A 15,712-nucleotide genomic window follows, 5' to 3' on the forward strand; every position below is an offset into this window, starting at 1 on the left:
AGTGCTTTTTATTTAGAAAAACAATCTATTTTTACCACATTATGAGCGATTTTTAGCTTTATGCTAATTAGTTTCTTAATGCCCAAGTGGGTGTGTTTTTACTTTAGACCAAGTGGGCGTTGTACAGAGGAGTGTATGATGCTGACCAATCAGCATCATGAACTTCTCTCCATTCATTTACACTGCACTAGCGATATAGCTATATCGCTAGGTGCAGCCACATACACAAAGACTAACGTTACTGCAGTGTCATGACAATGAATATACATTACCTCCAGCCAGGACGTGATGTGTATTCAGAATCCTGACACGTCTGAATCTTTTCTGTGAGATTTCCAGCAAGGCAAACATAATCTCGCGAGATTACGATGTAAACGAGATTGGGCATTAAGAAACTCATTAGCATAAAGCTAAAAATCGCTCATAAAGTGGTTTAAAATAGATCGTTTTTCTAAATAAAAAGCATTACTGTCACCTACATTACAGCGCCCATCTCCTTATATAGGAGATAGGGCACTTTTAATGTGGTGACAGAGCCTCTTTAAGGCTCAGAGCCCATTTTTCAAATCTGACATATTTCACTTTCCGGTCGATCTATTCAGTGTTTATTGGTGAAAAATTGCAAAATGTAGAGAAAATTTTGAAAAAAATAGCATTTTTCAGAATTTAAATGCATCTGTTTGTAAAACAGACAGTTATACCACCCAAAATAGTTACTAGTTCACATTTCCCATATGTCTACTTTAGATTGGGATTGTTTTTTGAACATTCTTTTATTTTTCTTGGACGTTACAAGGCTTAGAACATAAACAGCAATTTCTCATATTTTTAAGAAAATTTCAAAAGCCTTTTTTTTAAGGTACCTGTTCAGTTCTGAAGTGGCTTTGAGGGGCCTATGTATTAGAAACCCCCAAAAAAAACACCATTTTAAAAACTAGACCCTCAAAGTATTCAAAACAGCATTTAGAACGTTTTCTAACCCTTCAGGCATTTCACAGGAATTAAAGCAATGTGGAGGTGAAATTTGCAAATTTCATTTTTCTTGCTGAATTTCAATTTATTCATTTTTTTTTCTGTAACACAGAAGGTTTTACAAGAGAAATACGACTAAATATGTATTGTCCAGATTCTGCCGTTTTTAGAAATGTCCCACATGTGGCTCTACTGCGCTCGTGGACTAAAACACAAGCCCTAGAAGCAAAGAAGCACCTAGTGCATTTTGAGGCCTCTTTTTTATTATAATATATTTTAGGCAGCATGAAGAGGTGTTGAGGTGCCAAAACAGTAGGAATCCCCCAATAGTGACCCCATTTTGGAAACTACACCCCTCAAGGAATTCATTTATGGTTTTTGTTATCATTTTCACAGCACCTATTTGAATTGGGCTGTGAAATTTAAAAAAATGTCATTTTTTTCCATTAAGTTGTCATTTGTGATCAAAATTTCTTATTTTCACAGGGAACAAAATACCCCATTTTGTCGCCCAATTTGTCCTTAGTGCGGCAATACCCCATTTGTGGTGATAAACTGCCGTTTGGGCCCATGGGAGGGCTCAGAAGGAAAGGAGCGCTATATGTTTGTTGGAGTCCAGATTTTGCTGGATTGTTTTTCGGGTGCCATGTCGCATTTGCAGAGCCCCAGAGGTATCAAAACAATGGAAGCCAACCAGAAGTGACCCCATTTTGGAAACTACACCCCTCAAGGAATTCATTTATGGGTAATGTGACCATTTAGACAACATAGTTTCTTCACAGAACTTATTTAAATTGGGCTGGCAATTAAAACAAAATAAATATTTTCCAATAATATGTAGTTTTGGCTGAAAATGTCTTCTTTTCACAAGAAATAAAATACCCCATTCTGTTGCCCAATTCTCCTTAGTACGGCAATACCCCATTTGTGGTGATAAACTGCCGTTTGGGCCCATGGGAGGGCTCAGAAGGAAAGGACCACTATCTGGCCTACTGGGCATTTTCTGGTGCGAAGTCATGTATGCAGAAGCCCCTGAGGTACCAGTACAGTTGAAACCCCCAAGAAGTGACCCCGTTTTAAAAACGACACCCTTAAGGCATCATCTAGAGGTGTAGTGAGCATTTTGACGGGAGACATACACCCCATAAACTGTAATGTGGGTTCTCACGGGTATTGCAATACCCTCAATGTGGCTGTTAGCTGCCTGGGCACACAGCAGGGCTCAGAAGGGAAAGACGAGGGGTGATAAGCTGTGCAGAGTGCATCAGGGTAAGTAAAACTGGGGTAGATTAAAAATCAAGGGATGTATGATACATTTTAAAACACTCTTTCATACAGAGCCTTCGTTTTTCAGGACACGTGTCACATTGATCTATTGTGTCCTCCCTTATCCCCCTCTTATAGCAGACTTTGCACCACTTGACTTTTTCCCTTCTTGCCAGTTTGGGGAACTTCTTCTGGAAAGTGTTGCCCTGGTACGATGCGTGTGGTCTCGCTTCCAGAAGTACTGGGTGACCCCCCTTTTTGGTCCCTAAATATTAGTTTATTGATAACCACCTCTTGAAATTCCAGGAAAGTTCCCGTCTGGCCTGTACATAGACGTCGCACGTACGCATTGTACAATACCATCTGTATGATGTGCACGGCCAGCTTCTTATACCACACCGCATGGCGCAGTAGGTCTTCAGGGCTTGATCTGACAAGTCCACCCCTCCCATGTACCTATTGTAGTCCAGAATGCAGTCTGGTTTGGGGGTCTCTGTTCTGGTACCTCGTACAGGTACATGGGTACTGGTGTGTCTATGTATTGTTGTCAATACAAGGACATCTCTCTTGTCCTTGACACACAATATGTTGCTGCTAGATTGTGCCCTGCTCTCACCCCTTCTTGTTTGCCCAAGCAGAGTCTTAGGGAGGTCTCTCAGATTTCTTCTAGCAGTGCCGCATGCCGCAGGACTTCTGGAAGCGAGCCACTTGAAGAGTGGGACGCTGGTATAAAAATTATCCAGGTAGAGGTGGTAACCCTGGTCCAGCAGTGGGTGCACCAAATCCCACACAATTTTTGCATTAACTCCCAGTAAGAAGGGCATTCTGGGGGCTGAATACTGGTGTCCTTCCCTTCATATATCCTAAATTTGTAGGTATAGCTTGATGCACCCTCGCACAGCTTATACATCTTCACGCCATACCTTGCCCTCTTACCCGGCAGGTACTGGCGAAATTGAAGACTCCCTTTAAAATATACCAAGGACTCATCAATAGAAATACAATTCTCGGGGGTATATGCTTGGGAAAACCGGGCACTGAAACGCTCTAATAGGGGTCTCCATTTATACAAACTGTCAAAACTGGGGTCATCTCGGTGTGGGCACGGCTCATTATCAGTATAATGTAAGAAGCAAAGTATTGCCTAATTTAGTTATTTTTAGGTTCTAGTTCAGTTCTTAAGTTGCTCTGAGGGGCCCATATATTAGAAACCCCCTATGAAACACCCCATTTTAGAAACTAGACCCCTCAAAGTATTCAGAACAGCATTTAGAAAGTTTATGAACCCTTTAGGTGTTTCACGGGAATTTAGAGCAAAGTAGAGGTGAAATAAAAAAAAAAAAAATTGTCCGAAATTCCTTTTTATACCATTTTTTTTTTATAACACAAAAGGTTTAACCAGAGAAACGCAACTTAGTGCACTAGGGCCACCCACAAAAAACAAGTCCTCATACAGCTATGTAGACGAAAAAATAAAAAAAGTTATAGCTCTTTGAATGCGACTATAGAAAAACGAATAAAATAGCTTGGTCATTAGGGCCTAAAATGGGCTGGTCACTAAGGGGTTAAGCTACTTAGGTCTTAGCTACTTGAAAGAGCTTCTGAAGCCCTGGTCTCCTTGTTACCCCCCTGATAAGCAGTCACAATCAAACTGTCCAAAACCAGCATCCACTTGTAACTCATTGAATCAAGAAATTTCAGTAATACAGCGTCTACAGAATTAAATTTACTACTCATCTCAGAGGATTCATCCCCGATATGATTAAATCTGCACAAAAAACTCAACTCAGTATGGAGTATAATAGCCTATCTTCTCTCAGTTGTTACATATAAATATGGTGGAATGCGGATCTTGTTGACTTTGGAAACCAGGCTAAAAAGGAACATTGGAAATCTGATTTGGGTCCTCAGTGTGCTTCATGTCATCCATGGGGAAAATACAGATCCAAGTGAACACATTTCATCTGTCAATCATGTAAACAATCCAATTGCATAAGCAAAGCTTAAGGCGGGATTCACACGACCGGGTCCCGCCCGAGCCCGAGTGTCGGCCGGTAAAATCGGCCATTTTGCATAAAGTTTTGCATCCGTGCCGGGCCGGGCAGATCTGGACAGTGACATCAGCGGCAACTCCTGAAGGGGAATCCCCATGTGTTCGGGGATTCCGCTTCAGGAGTTTCCCCTGATGTCACTGCCCAGATATGGACAGAGACATCAAGCGCTCTGTCCAGGAGCGGAATCCACGAAAACACGGGGATTCCGCTCCTTCAAGGAGCTAAAGTGCGGCTAGCACATAGCAGAGCGGGGAGATACCTCCCTGCCCTGCTATAGTGGCGTCGCTACAGTAGTAGCAGCCGCAGCAGCTGCTAGCGGCGCCATCGAAGGTGTCGCCGGGCCAGGGCGCTTTTAAAAACAAGCAGGGGAAGGGAGCCAGCGCTGCGCTCCCTTCCACCTGCTGTACACCCCGGCCCTGCCACACAGTGTACAGCCATTCGTCCGAATGGCATCAACTCCTCCTCCTCACATGCACTCTGCGCTGCATAGACTTCTATGGGAGCCGGGCGGCCGGGTACCCGGCCGAAAATAGAGCACGTCCTATTTTTTGACGGCCGGTTTTCCCGGCCGTCAAAAAATCGGTCGTGTGAATAGCCCCATTAGGGGTCTATTATTCCTAATTCAGCCGGGTGTCAGCCGATTTATGAACGGCCGGCACCCGGCCGGGAAAACCTGTCGTGCGAATGAGGCCTTACAATCAAATCAAAATGCCAAATACCTCTCCTCCAGAAGAACGAAAACGGTCCCTAGTGCCACCTATGGTCAATATCCAATCCTTTGTAGAGCTTGAAACATGACTCAGGTTAATAGCCAAACCAAAGACGTCTATCTGTAGACAGCACTGGTTTGGAGTGGTTATTCCTCATCAGTACAGAGGAGGACTCTGTTTGACTGGATGAGATGTCCTTAATGCAGATTTTGGAAAGGTACTGGTTCTCCTTGCAGAGATCCAGCTGGTAGGGAGCCTTAAGGGCAATTCTCCCTGGGAAAAAAAATATGCGAAATAGCTCTTCTCTTCTCGTCATGTTGTCATGTAGTTGACTTAAAAGATAGTCACCTATAGGTGGCAGTGGCGCTAGAGAGACCTTTTTTTTCCTTCTGGAGGTTGTGTGTATATCTTACAAGATCTCTTATCAAAGCTCAAAACTCACTAAAGGCAATCACTGGCTGATGATGAACGGAGCAGCAAGTATACAAATTCCTTAGTGCATCAATTCCATCCTGTAGTTGGGTTTCCATAAGGAACCATTTTCATAGTAAGGGCTTTACAACAAATATTACAGGAAAATATATACCACTTTATTAATTTTATTAAAGGCTATGTAAACAAACAACGTATTATGGGATTTTGAACAACTTTTTAATTGTTTTTTATTAAAATTATTAGTATTTTTTTTAACAGTATCTACCTGTTATCGATCACATTTAAGTTCATGAACTTAGAGGTGATCGATAACAGAAGGAACCTGCGTGACCCGCTGTCACCAAAGCCGTCAGTCCTGCTGACCTGCATTGAGCGCAAGATACAGCTTCTATGTATCCAGCAAACATAGAAGCTGTATTTAAAAGTTATTTTTTTTTTATAAATAACAATGAAAAAAAGTTGTTTAAGATTCCATAATACCTTGTTTTAAGAAAAAAAAAAAAGAAGTGCACAAAGGTTTACATAGCCTTTAAATATTCTTTTAGTTAAAGGGGTATTTAAGTTTCAACAAATGAAAGGTAATTTTTTTGTATAATCAAAATTTATAAATTGTTCCAATATACTTTCTATATCAATTCAAAGTTTTTGAGATGCTTGCCGTTTACTTCCAGTGGGTACAAATTTGTCCATGGTTACGTGAAGGACACATACTGAAGGTGCACGGCTTTTTACAGTGCAATTATCAGAGCTGTGTCTTGTTACGAGCAAGTCAGAATTGTAATAAATGGAAGCAAACATTAAAGGTTCCTATTGAATGACTGCAAACAGTGATCTTGTAAAGTGTGAGGAATTATATATATAAATAACTTTTATTTGGTGAAACCGGAATACCCCTTTAACAAATTATTTAAACGATAATATCTTTTGGAACCGCTTTGAATATCATAACTATTTTTACTTTGTTTTTTTTTTTACAAGACTTATGAGGATTTCATTTTCTAGATTAGTTTAATTAATTCAGTGTTTTTGATTTTTATTATGAGCAGACAAATCACAAAAAACACACTTTTTTGTCCGTTTTATATATATTTATCTAGCTATATATATATATATATTATATATATATACACACATATACACACATATACACACACACTGTAGAGCTCTGTAACAATTAGTCCTCTTCTCTCTCCGTCACCCTGGATCAATGTGAGGGGAGAGGGAAGGGGGCCACACACACACACACACACACACACACACACACACACACACACACAAACACACACACACAAACACACACACCTGTGAAATAAATGGCAGTTAACAACGAATCTGTCAGTTTTTCATGGCTGTTTTGCATCAATGTGTCTTAAAATTTGAATCCATTTCCCGGCCGTCTGACCGTTTTTAACCGACATTTGCCATCCGTTTTTCATGGATGTTAAAAAAATGGGTGAATTTTATTCGTTAGGGCTTTTTGGCCCAACCCCCTGAAAACACCAGAGTGCCCATGTAGATTGTGACGCAATACTACTGTAGACAGTGCCACACTTCCCACATAAATACTGCCAGTGCCCACATAGATAGTGTCCACTGTAAATAGTGCTACAGTTCCCACATAGTGCCACAGTTCTCCCAGTAGATAATGCCCACTTAGTGCCACATACAATGCCCATGTAAATAGCACCAGTGTCCCTTGTAGAGTGCCAATATAATGCCACAGTACCCATGTAGATAGTGCCACACCCCCTGTATATAGCACCCCCCTGTAGATAGCACCACTCCCCCTGTAAATCGCATCACCACCCTTGTAAATAGCAAGAACCCCCCCCCCCCTGTATTTAGCAATATCCCCGCTGCAGATAGCGCCACCCCTCCTCCCCTGTAAATGGCACCCCCTTTCTGTAAATAGCACCACTGTAGCTCCCTGTAGGAGCGGAATCCCTCTGGCTGAAGATTCCGCTCTTACAGGAAGCCCCTGATGTCTCTGTCCATATATGGACAGTGACGTCAGGGGTTAAATCTAAAAGCGGAATCCCCTGCCAGAGCGGGGATTCCGCTCCCGGAGTAGCCCCTGACCTCACTGTCCATATATGGATAGTGACACCAGGGGCTTCTCCAGTAGCGGAATCCCCGGCCAGAGTGTTGGCCAGGGATTCCGCTCCTAGAGAGAGCCACTAACGTCACTGTGCAAATGGACAGTGACGTCAGGGGCTCTGTCTAGAAACTGAATCCCCGGCCAGTGTGATCTGACACAGAGGATTCAGCTCCTAGAGTCAGTTCAGGTAGCGCGTTTTACAGTGGGGGCTGCGATGCTAGATAGCAACCCTCCGCTGTAGATAGTATCACACCACCGACTGTAAATAGTGCCAGCTGAATGGAGTCCGCTTCTAGACAGAGCCCCTGACGTGGACAGTGACGTTAGTGGCTCTGTGTAGGAGCAGAATTCCCGGCCAGTGCGACCCGACACCGGGGATTCCGCTCCTAGACTCAGTTCAGGTGGCGCTATTTACAGTGGGGGGTGTGATGCTATCTACAGCGGGGGGGGGGGGGAACCTATCTACAGCGGGGATGCAAAGGGGTCTCCCTCTAAGAGGGGAATCCTTGGCCAGAGTGCTGGCCGGGGATTCCGATGATGGAGGGAGCTTAGGTGGCGCTATCTACAGAGGGTTTTGCGGGAGTTGTGGGTGGCACTATCTACAGTGGGGGGTGTATTCCAGGGCTCCCAAAGCCCCGGCACACATGAGAGTGCAGTGCTGCTCACACTGAAGCAGCACTGCACTCATTAAACCCCTTCCAGGTAGCCGACGTCTATACACGTGCTAACTGCACGGGGCATCGGCAGTTAAAACGTATAAAGCCGTATGGCAGTCGTGAAGGGGTTAATAATATATATTGAAGCTTCAGTTACAGTAGTTAAAAATATATGTTCGTTAATAATACAGAATAAAAAGTGACGTACGATGGGCAGAGATATTGCGGCTTTTTCCCCTTTCCTTTCTTTGAGGACTTCTCTTTAGAATGCACTCCATCCAACCATAAGGAAAATACGATAAAAGCCAAAATCCCCAGTATGAACTTCATCTCGATACATTAACTTCACAGCAACAGACCTGTAAAATAAAACAGTTTGTTAGTCTATAAAAAGTGAATGAAGCACTGCTCACAAGAAATAAAAGCAGAGAGGAAATACAGCAGTGCAACAAACATTGGAACTTCACAGTTGTTGCGTTATTTATGGGTCACCCTTTTTAAGGTGTCACAGGACATTTAAGAAAGTGTCCCCTTACGACATAAGCTTTATTGGTAATGTTAGGTCCAGTTCACACAGAGTTTTTCGGAGCCAATTTTCATGCGGAAATGCGTCAAAAATCAGCTCTAAAAACATCCCACGTGGTCTTTGACCGCTCATGGGAAGAAAAAAAAAAGTGGGATGCCCTATCTTGGAGGGGTTTTCGGCTCTAAACCTCCATTGAAATCAATGGAAGGCAGAAAAACAAAAACGCACCGCTCATTTGAAATGTTGTTGTTTTTTTGTGAGATTTTTGACTAAAAAAACGCCCGCGGTTTTTGCATTTGACTCATTAAAAAAACGTAGCAAAAAACGCTGGCATTTCAAATTCTGTTTTAAAAATCTTGAAGGAATTTGGAGGTAGATTTTTTTCTGCCTGACAAAAACCTCCGTGTGAACTTATACGGTTTCATTTTTAGGGTAAGTTACTAAATACAAGTTAAATTTGAACATGTGTAATATAATGTCTCAATCTGATAAATCGTCCTAGAGATGCTGTTTGAACGGAGAAAGACATGAGTAAGTAATGTGCAAAACCCAATCGGTGATAAAATCAGTCAATGTGTCTGCACTTGCGCCACTTATCCCTACTCTGTCCTTCCAGCAATAATAATAGTCGGGGGCTGTACCCTGAAAAAGGTCCTCCAAGCATTATCCACGTTTCCTGTGTCCGCATGTATGTCAAATGTGCTTGGTATCACGAGTTGACTGGCATTATCATGTCCACTGCTTTCTATATTTTATCGTTTAGCAATGTTTTCAATTGAACCTGTAAAAGGGATGGTGCATTGGGATGCCCATTAAGCGAATACTAGAGGAAAGTTCTGGAGCAGAGTTGTCCTTGCCAGGGCGGGCCCTCAGACTTTATTTCTTTTCGGGGGAGGCCTGGCATCCAAAGTATTAATTTATATGTATTGGGTTTTTTTGTGCTTATTTTATGGCATTCATTTTGTTGTCATCTGCTTAGGACACAAATATATATATATCCCTCTATTGTTCACACGGATATTGGTTTTTCACTTTGGACTATCTATGGAATCTTTACTGTAATTTTATTGTAAGTGATTGATTGAATGAATAAATGTTATGTTTTAACCCCTTCCCAACATCCGCCGTATATATATACTGCGCTGTCGGGAAGGTGTTCCCGCAAACCGCTGTACAGTTACGTCGCAGTGATGGTGCGGGCTCAGAAGTAGAGCCGGCACCATCACCACGGGGTGACAGCTGTATTATACAGCTGGCACCCTACTGTAACTGCCAGGACTGAAGCTATTCTCCGATCCGGCCGATTAACCCCTCAGATGCTGTGCTCAATAGAGCGCAGCATCTGATGAGTTTTAACCCGACCGGCAACCCAATGGCTGGGTTGCTATGGCAATCGGAGGCCAAATAATGGCGTCCGAGTCTGCCTTGTACAGGAGCCGATGAGGCGAGGGGTCCTCATAGGCTTGCTGTCAGTGAATAACTGACAGCGCTAATTTACTGCACTACGTATGTAGTGCAGTGTATTAGAGTAGCGATCGGAGCATCAGGCCCTCAAGTCCCTAGTGGGACAAGTCAAAAAAGTTGAAAAAAAGTTAACCCCTTGAGTACCCAGCTCATTTTGGCCTTGAGGACCAGACCCATTTTTTCAAATCTGACATGTATCACTTTATGTGGTAATAACTCCGGAATGCTTTTACCTATCCAATTGATTCTGAGATTGTTTTCTCGTGACACATTGGATTTAGTTTAGTGCAAAAATTTGGTCGATAAATTCATTGCTTATTTGTGAAAAACACCAACATTTAGCGAAAATATGAAGAAATTATGATTTTTCCCATTTTAAATGTATCTGCTTGTAAAACAGATAGTAATACCACACAAAATAGTTACCAATTAACATCTCCCATATGTCTACTTTATGTTTGCATCGTTTTTTGAACATCCTTTTATTTTTCTATGACATCACAAGGCTTAGAACTTTAGCAGCAATTTCTCATATTTTTAAGAAAATTTCAAAAAGCGATTTTTTCAGGGACGAGTTCAGTTCTGAAGTGGTTTTGATTGCCCTATATATTAGAAACCCCCATAAAACACCCCATTTTGAAAACTGCACCCCTCAAAGTATCCAAAACAGCATTCAGAAAGTGTTTCAACTCTTTAGGCGTTTTACAGGAATTGAAGGAAAGTAGAGCTGAAATTTTCAAATTTCATTTTTTTTTACAAAATTCATATGTAATACATTTTCTTCTGTACCACAGAAGGTTTTACCTGAGAAACGCAACTCAATATTTATTGCCCAGATTCTGCAGTTTTTAGAAATATCCCACATGTGGCCCTAGTGTGATAATGGACTGAAACACAGGCCTCAGAAGCAAAGGAGCACCTCTTGGATTTTGGGGCCTCCTTTTTTCAGAATATATTTTAGGCACCATGTCAGGTTTGAAGAGGTCTTGTGGTGCAAAAACAGTGGAAACCCCCAAAAGTGACCCCCATTTTTTAAACTACACCCCTCAGGGAATTTATCTAGGGGTATAGTTAGCATTTTGACCCCACAGGTATTTTGCTATATTTTCTGGAGTTAGTCTGTGAAAATGAAAATCTACTTTTTTTCTGGAAAAACGTAAAAATTTCTAATTTTTGCAAGAAATAAAGGAGAGAAAGCACCCCAACATTTGTAAAGCAATTTCTCGCGATTACGGAAATACCCCATATGTGGTAATAAACTGCTGTTTGGACCCACAGCAGGGCTCAGAAGGGAAGGAGCGCCATTTGGATTTTGGAGCTCTGATTTTACTGGAATGGTTTTCAGTGCCGTGTCACGTTTGCAACGCCCTGGAGGGACCTAAACAGTGGAATCCCCCCAAAAGTGACCCCATTTTGGAAACTATACCCCTCAAGGAATTTTTCTAGTGGTATAGTTATCATTTTGACCCCACAGGTTTTTTGCTGAATTTATTGGAATTAGTCTGTGAAGATGAAAAGAGACTTTTTTTTGGAAAAAACACAGAATTTTCTAATTTTTATAAGGAATAAAGGAGAAAAAGCACCTCAACATTTGTAAAGCAATTTCTCCTGATTACGGAAATACCCCATTATGTGGTAATAAACTGCTGTTTGGACCCATGGCAGGGCTCAGAAGGGACGGAGCACCATTTGGATTTTTACAGCTCAGATTTTGCTGAATTGGTTTCTGGGGGCCATGTCGCATTTGCAGAGTCCCTGAAGTACCAGTACAGTAGAAATTCCCCAGATGTGATCCCAATTTGGAGACTATACCCCAGAAAGAATTAAATTAGAGGTGTAGTGAGCATTTTGAGCCCTCAGGTGTTTTATAGATTTTATTAGACTTGGTCCGTGAAAATGAAAACATTTTTTTTTTCCAATAACCTGTAGATTTAGCTCAGAATTTTTCATTTCCACAAGGAATACAGGAGAAAAGACACCCCAAAATGTGTTACACAATTTCTCCTGATTACGGAAATACCCCATATGTGGTTATAAACGGCTATTTGGACATACGGCAAGGGTCTAAACTGAAAAAGTGCAATTTCGTTTTTGGAGTGGAGATTTTACAAAATTTATTTTTGACGCCATGTTGCATTGCGCTGAGGTACGAGTACAGTGAAAACTCCCGAGAAGTGACCCCATTTAGGAAACTACACCCCTCAAGGAATTCATCTAGAAGTGTAGTGAGCATTTTGACCCCCAAAGGTTTTGCAGAAATTAGTGCACAGTGGATGTTGCAGATTGAAAATTGACATTTTCCACAGATATGCTATTTCAGTGCCCAATGCGTTGGGCCCAGCTTGTACCACTGGAGACATACGCCCCATAAATTGTTAAGCGGTTCTCCAGAGTACGGTAATACCCCATATGTGGTCATAAACCGCTGTTTGGGCACACTGCCAGGCCCAGAAGGAGCGCCATTTGGCTTTTGGAGCGCAGATTTTGCTTGGTAGTAGTTTTGTTTAGTGTTTTACTGGTGTTTCAGTTTATAATGTGGGGGCATATGTAATCTGTGCGGAGTACATACATTTTTTGCGTGACACACTGTCGTTTTTATTGGTACCATGTTTGGCTACGCGCGACTTTTTGATCACTTTTTATTCCATTTTTTTGGAAACGTGACCAAAAAAGGAAATTCTGCCATTGTTTTTTATGGTATTTTTTTTACGGTGTTCACCGTGCGGGATAAATAATACGATATTTTTTTAGGTCAGGCCAATACGAACGCGGCGATACCTATTATGTCTAGTTTTTGTCTTTTTTTTCATTTTTTTTCTAATTATAAAGGACTTGATCAGGGAAACAAGGCGATTATTGTTTTTATTATGTAAAACTTGTATTTATTTATTTATCTAAAACTTTTTTTTTACTTTTTTTTCACTTTTTATTTTACACATACTAGGGGACTGGAAGATCTGATCTTCTGATCCCCTGCACAATACACTGCACTACTTCTGTATGTACTGATGTAGTGCAGTGTATTGTAACTGTCACTTTACAACTGACAGTTGAGCCTATTACGTCCTGCCTTGGGCAGGACCTAATAGGCTCCCGTACCTGGCAACCAGGAAGCCGTTGCTAGGCTTCCTGGTTGCCATTGCAACCATCAGAACCCCGCGATTTTTCGTGGGGGGGCAATGGGGTGCAGAGGGAGCCCCCTCCCTCTGTATCAATCACTTAAATGCCGCTGTCGCTATTGACAGCGGCATTTAAGGGGTTAAACTACAGCGATCGGAGAGGACAGTGATCGCTGTAGTTGCAGTGGGATGTCGGCTGTATATTACAGCCGACATCCGATGAAGATGGAGCGAGCACAGCTCCTGTGCCCGCTTCATCCTCAGCGCGTTACTATACGCCCATTTTCGGGAAGGGGTTAATAAAAAGTGTTTGTTTTTTTTTTACACCGCTTTCTCTGATCTCCTCACGTATCTCACAGAAGTGAGGAGATCAGAGAAAGTGACAGGAGATTTCTCCTGCAGACGACGTCACAGACGGCTGTGATTGGTCAGTCTTCAGAGACTGACCAATCACAGCAATCGCCGGCATTGGGGACTGCTAATTGGTCCCCAGGCCGGTAGCAGAGACGGTTAGCTGTCAATGACAGCTGCCGCCGCTGTTCTGTCACTATGTGATTTCACATAGTGACAGTTTATTCCTGCGCCGTAATAGTACGTCGAAGGTACGCTGGAATAAGCGGCCAGCGACGTACTATTACGTCAAAGGTACGCAAGGGGTTAATAAAAATGTCGTAAAACAATAAAAACACACAACCCGCAGAAAACCCGCAGAATAAAGACATGTAACATGTAATTGATGGCACACTGTGGATGCCGAAAAAAAATCAGATAAAAAGCTATTCCAGATTTGCTTGTTTTTGGTAATTTCCTATACCAAAATATGAAATAAAAAGTGATCAAAAAGTTGTATGTTTCCAAAATGGCACCAATAAAATCTACAGCCCGTCTCGCAAAAAACGAGCCCACACACCGCTCAATCAACTGAAAAATCAAAAAAGTTATGGCACTAGTAATGCGGTGATGCAAAAACATCTCAATGCGCAGGCCAGAGGGGAAGATTCCTTCAATTTCAGGGCACTAGTATTTAGGAACTAGGAAATGGAAGGGACATAGCACATCCGCTGGAAGAAGGGGCGCCCGTATTATACCAGCGCAAAACTTTCCCAGCAATATTTCCCAAACTTCAAAGGAGAAAAAGTCCCCAAAAGGTGCAGAGCGTTACAAAAGGGGGATAAGAGAGAAAACCGTTTATCAGTGTGACACCGGCCTGCGCATAACGGATTGCTTCATATCGTAACACACATCTATGGAAAATTTTATTATTTACCCCATTATACCCTCTTATTATGCCCTGATTTACTCCGCACAGATTACATATGCCACCACATTATAAACTGAAATACCAGCAATACCCCAAACAGAACTACTACCAAGCAAAATCCATGCTCAAAATGGCGGTATTTTCCTTCTTAGCCCTACAGTGTGCTCAAACAGCAATTTATGGCCACAAGTAAGGCATTACCATACCCGGGAGAACCCGCTTAACAATTTATGGGGTAAGATTCTCTAGGGGCACAACATATTGTGCGGTGAATAGGCATATCAGTGGAAAAATTGCAATTTCCACTTTGCATCATCCACTGCGTATCCGTTTCTGAAAAACACATCTGGAGTCTAAATTCCCACTACACCCCTTGATAATATGCCTTTAGGGGTGTAGTTTCTAAAACAGGGTCACTTTTGCTTGGTACATCAGGGGTTTTGCAAATGCAACATGGCGTCCGCAAACCATTCCAGCAAAATCTATGCTCTAAAAGTTAAATACCACTCCTTTTCTTCTGAATGCTCCTATATATGTAAACAGCCGATTATAACCACATATGGGGTGTTACCGTACTGGGGAGAAATTGCATTACAAAAGTTTCCCAAATGGAGTCACTTTTGGGGTGTTTCCACTGTACTAGTACTACAGGGGCTCAGCAAATGTGACATGGCGCCCAGAAACCATTAAAAAATCCAAATGGTGCTCCTTCCCTTCTGAGCCCTACTGTCTGTCCAAACAGCAGTTTATGACAACATATCGGGTATGGTTTTACTCGGGAGAAATTGCTTTACAAAAGTTGCGGTGCTTTTTCTCCTTCAGTCCTTGTGGAAATGAAAAAAAATTAGCTAAACCTACATCTTATTCACGGCCTATTCCAAAAATTTCTGCAAAAAACCTGTGGGGTCAAAATGCTCACTATACCTCTAAATAATTTCCTCAAGGGGTATAGTTTCCAAAATGGGGTCACTTGTTGGGGGTTTCCACTGTCTTGTCCCCTCAGGGGCTTTGCAAATGCGACATGGCCTCCGCAAACCATTACTGCTAAAATTGAGCTCCAAGAGCCAAATGGCGCTCTTTCCCTTCTCAGCCCTGTCGTGTATCCAAACAGCCGTTTATGACCACATGTGGGGTATTGTTTTAGAAATCGC

The 15,712-nt window shown here is 42.1% G+C and overlaps 1 protein-coding gene across 2 annotated transcripts in view; it reads right to left on the minus strand.

Annotated features, from left to right (window-relative positions):
* GLRB (glycine receptor beta) overlaps window positions 1–15,712 on the minus strand; it is a 241,980-nt gene that overhangs the window by 116,783 nt on the left and 109,485 nt on the right. For both annotated transcript variants that reach the window (XM_075860311.1, XM_075860310.1), the window contains exon 2: window positions 8,400–8,550. In XM_075860311.1, coding sequence (XP_075716426.1) covers window positions 8,400–8,521 — 122 coding nt within the window. In that variant the 5' untranslated portion in view covers window positions 8,522–8,550. The remainder of the gene's footprint in view (window positions 1–8,399; window positions 8,551–15,712) is intronic.

The sequence above is a fragment of the Rhinoderma darwinii genome, chromosome 1 (assembly GCF_050947455.1).
Source record: "Rhinoderma darwinii isolate aRhiDar2 chromosome 1, aRhiDar2.hap1, whole genome shotgun sequence".
Classification (NCBI taxonomy): domain Eukaryota; kingdom Metazoa; phylum Chordata; class Amphibia; order Anura; family Rhinodermatidae; genus Rhinoderma; species Rhinoderma darwinii.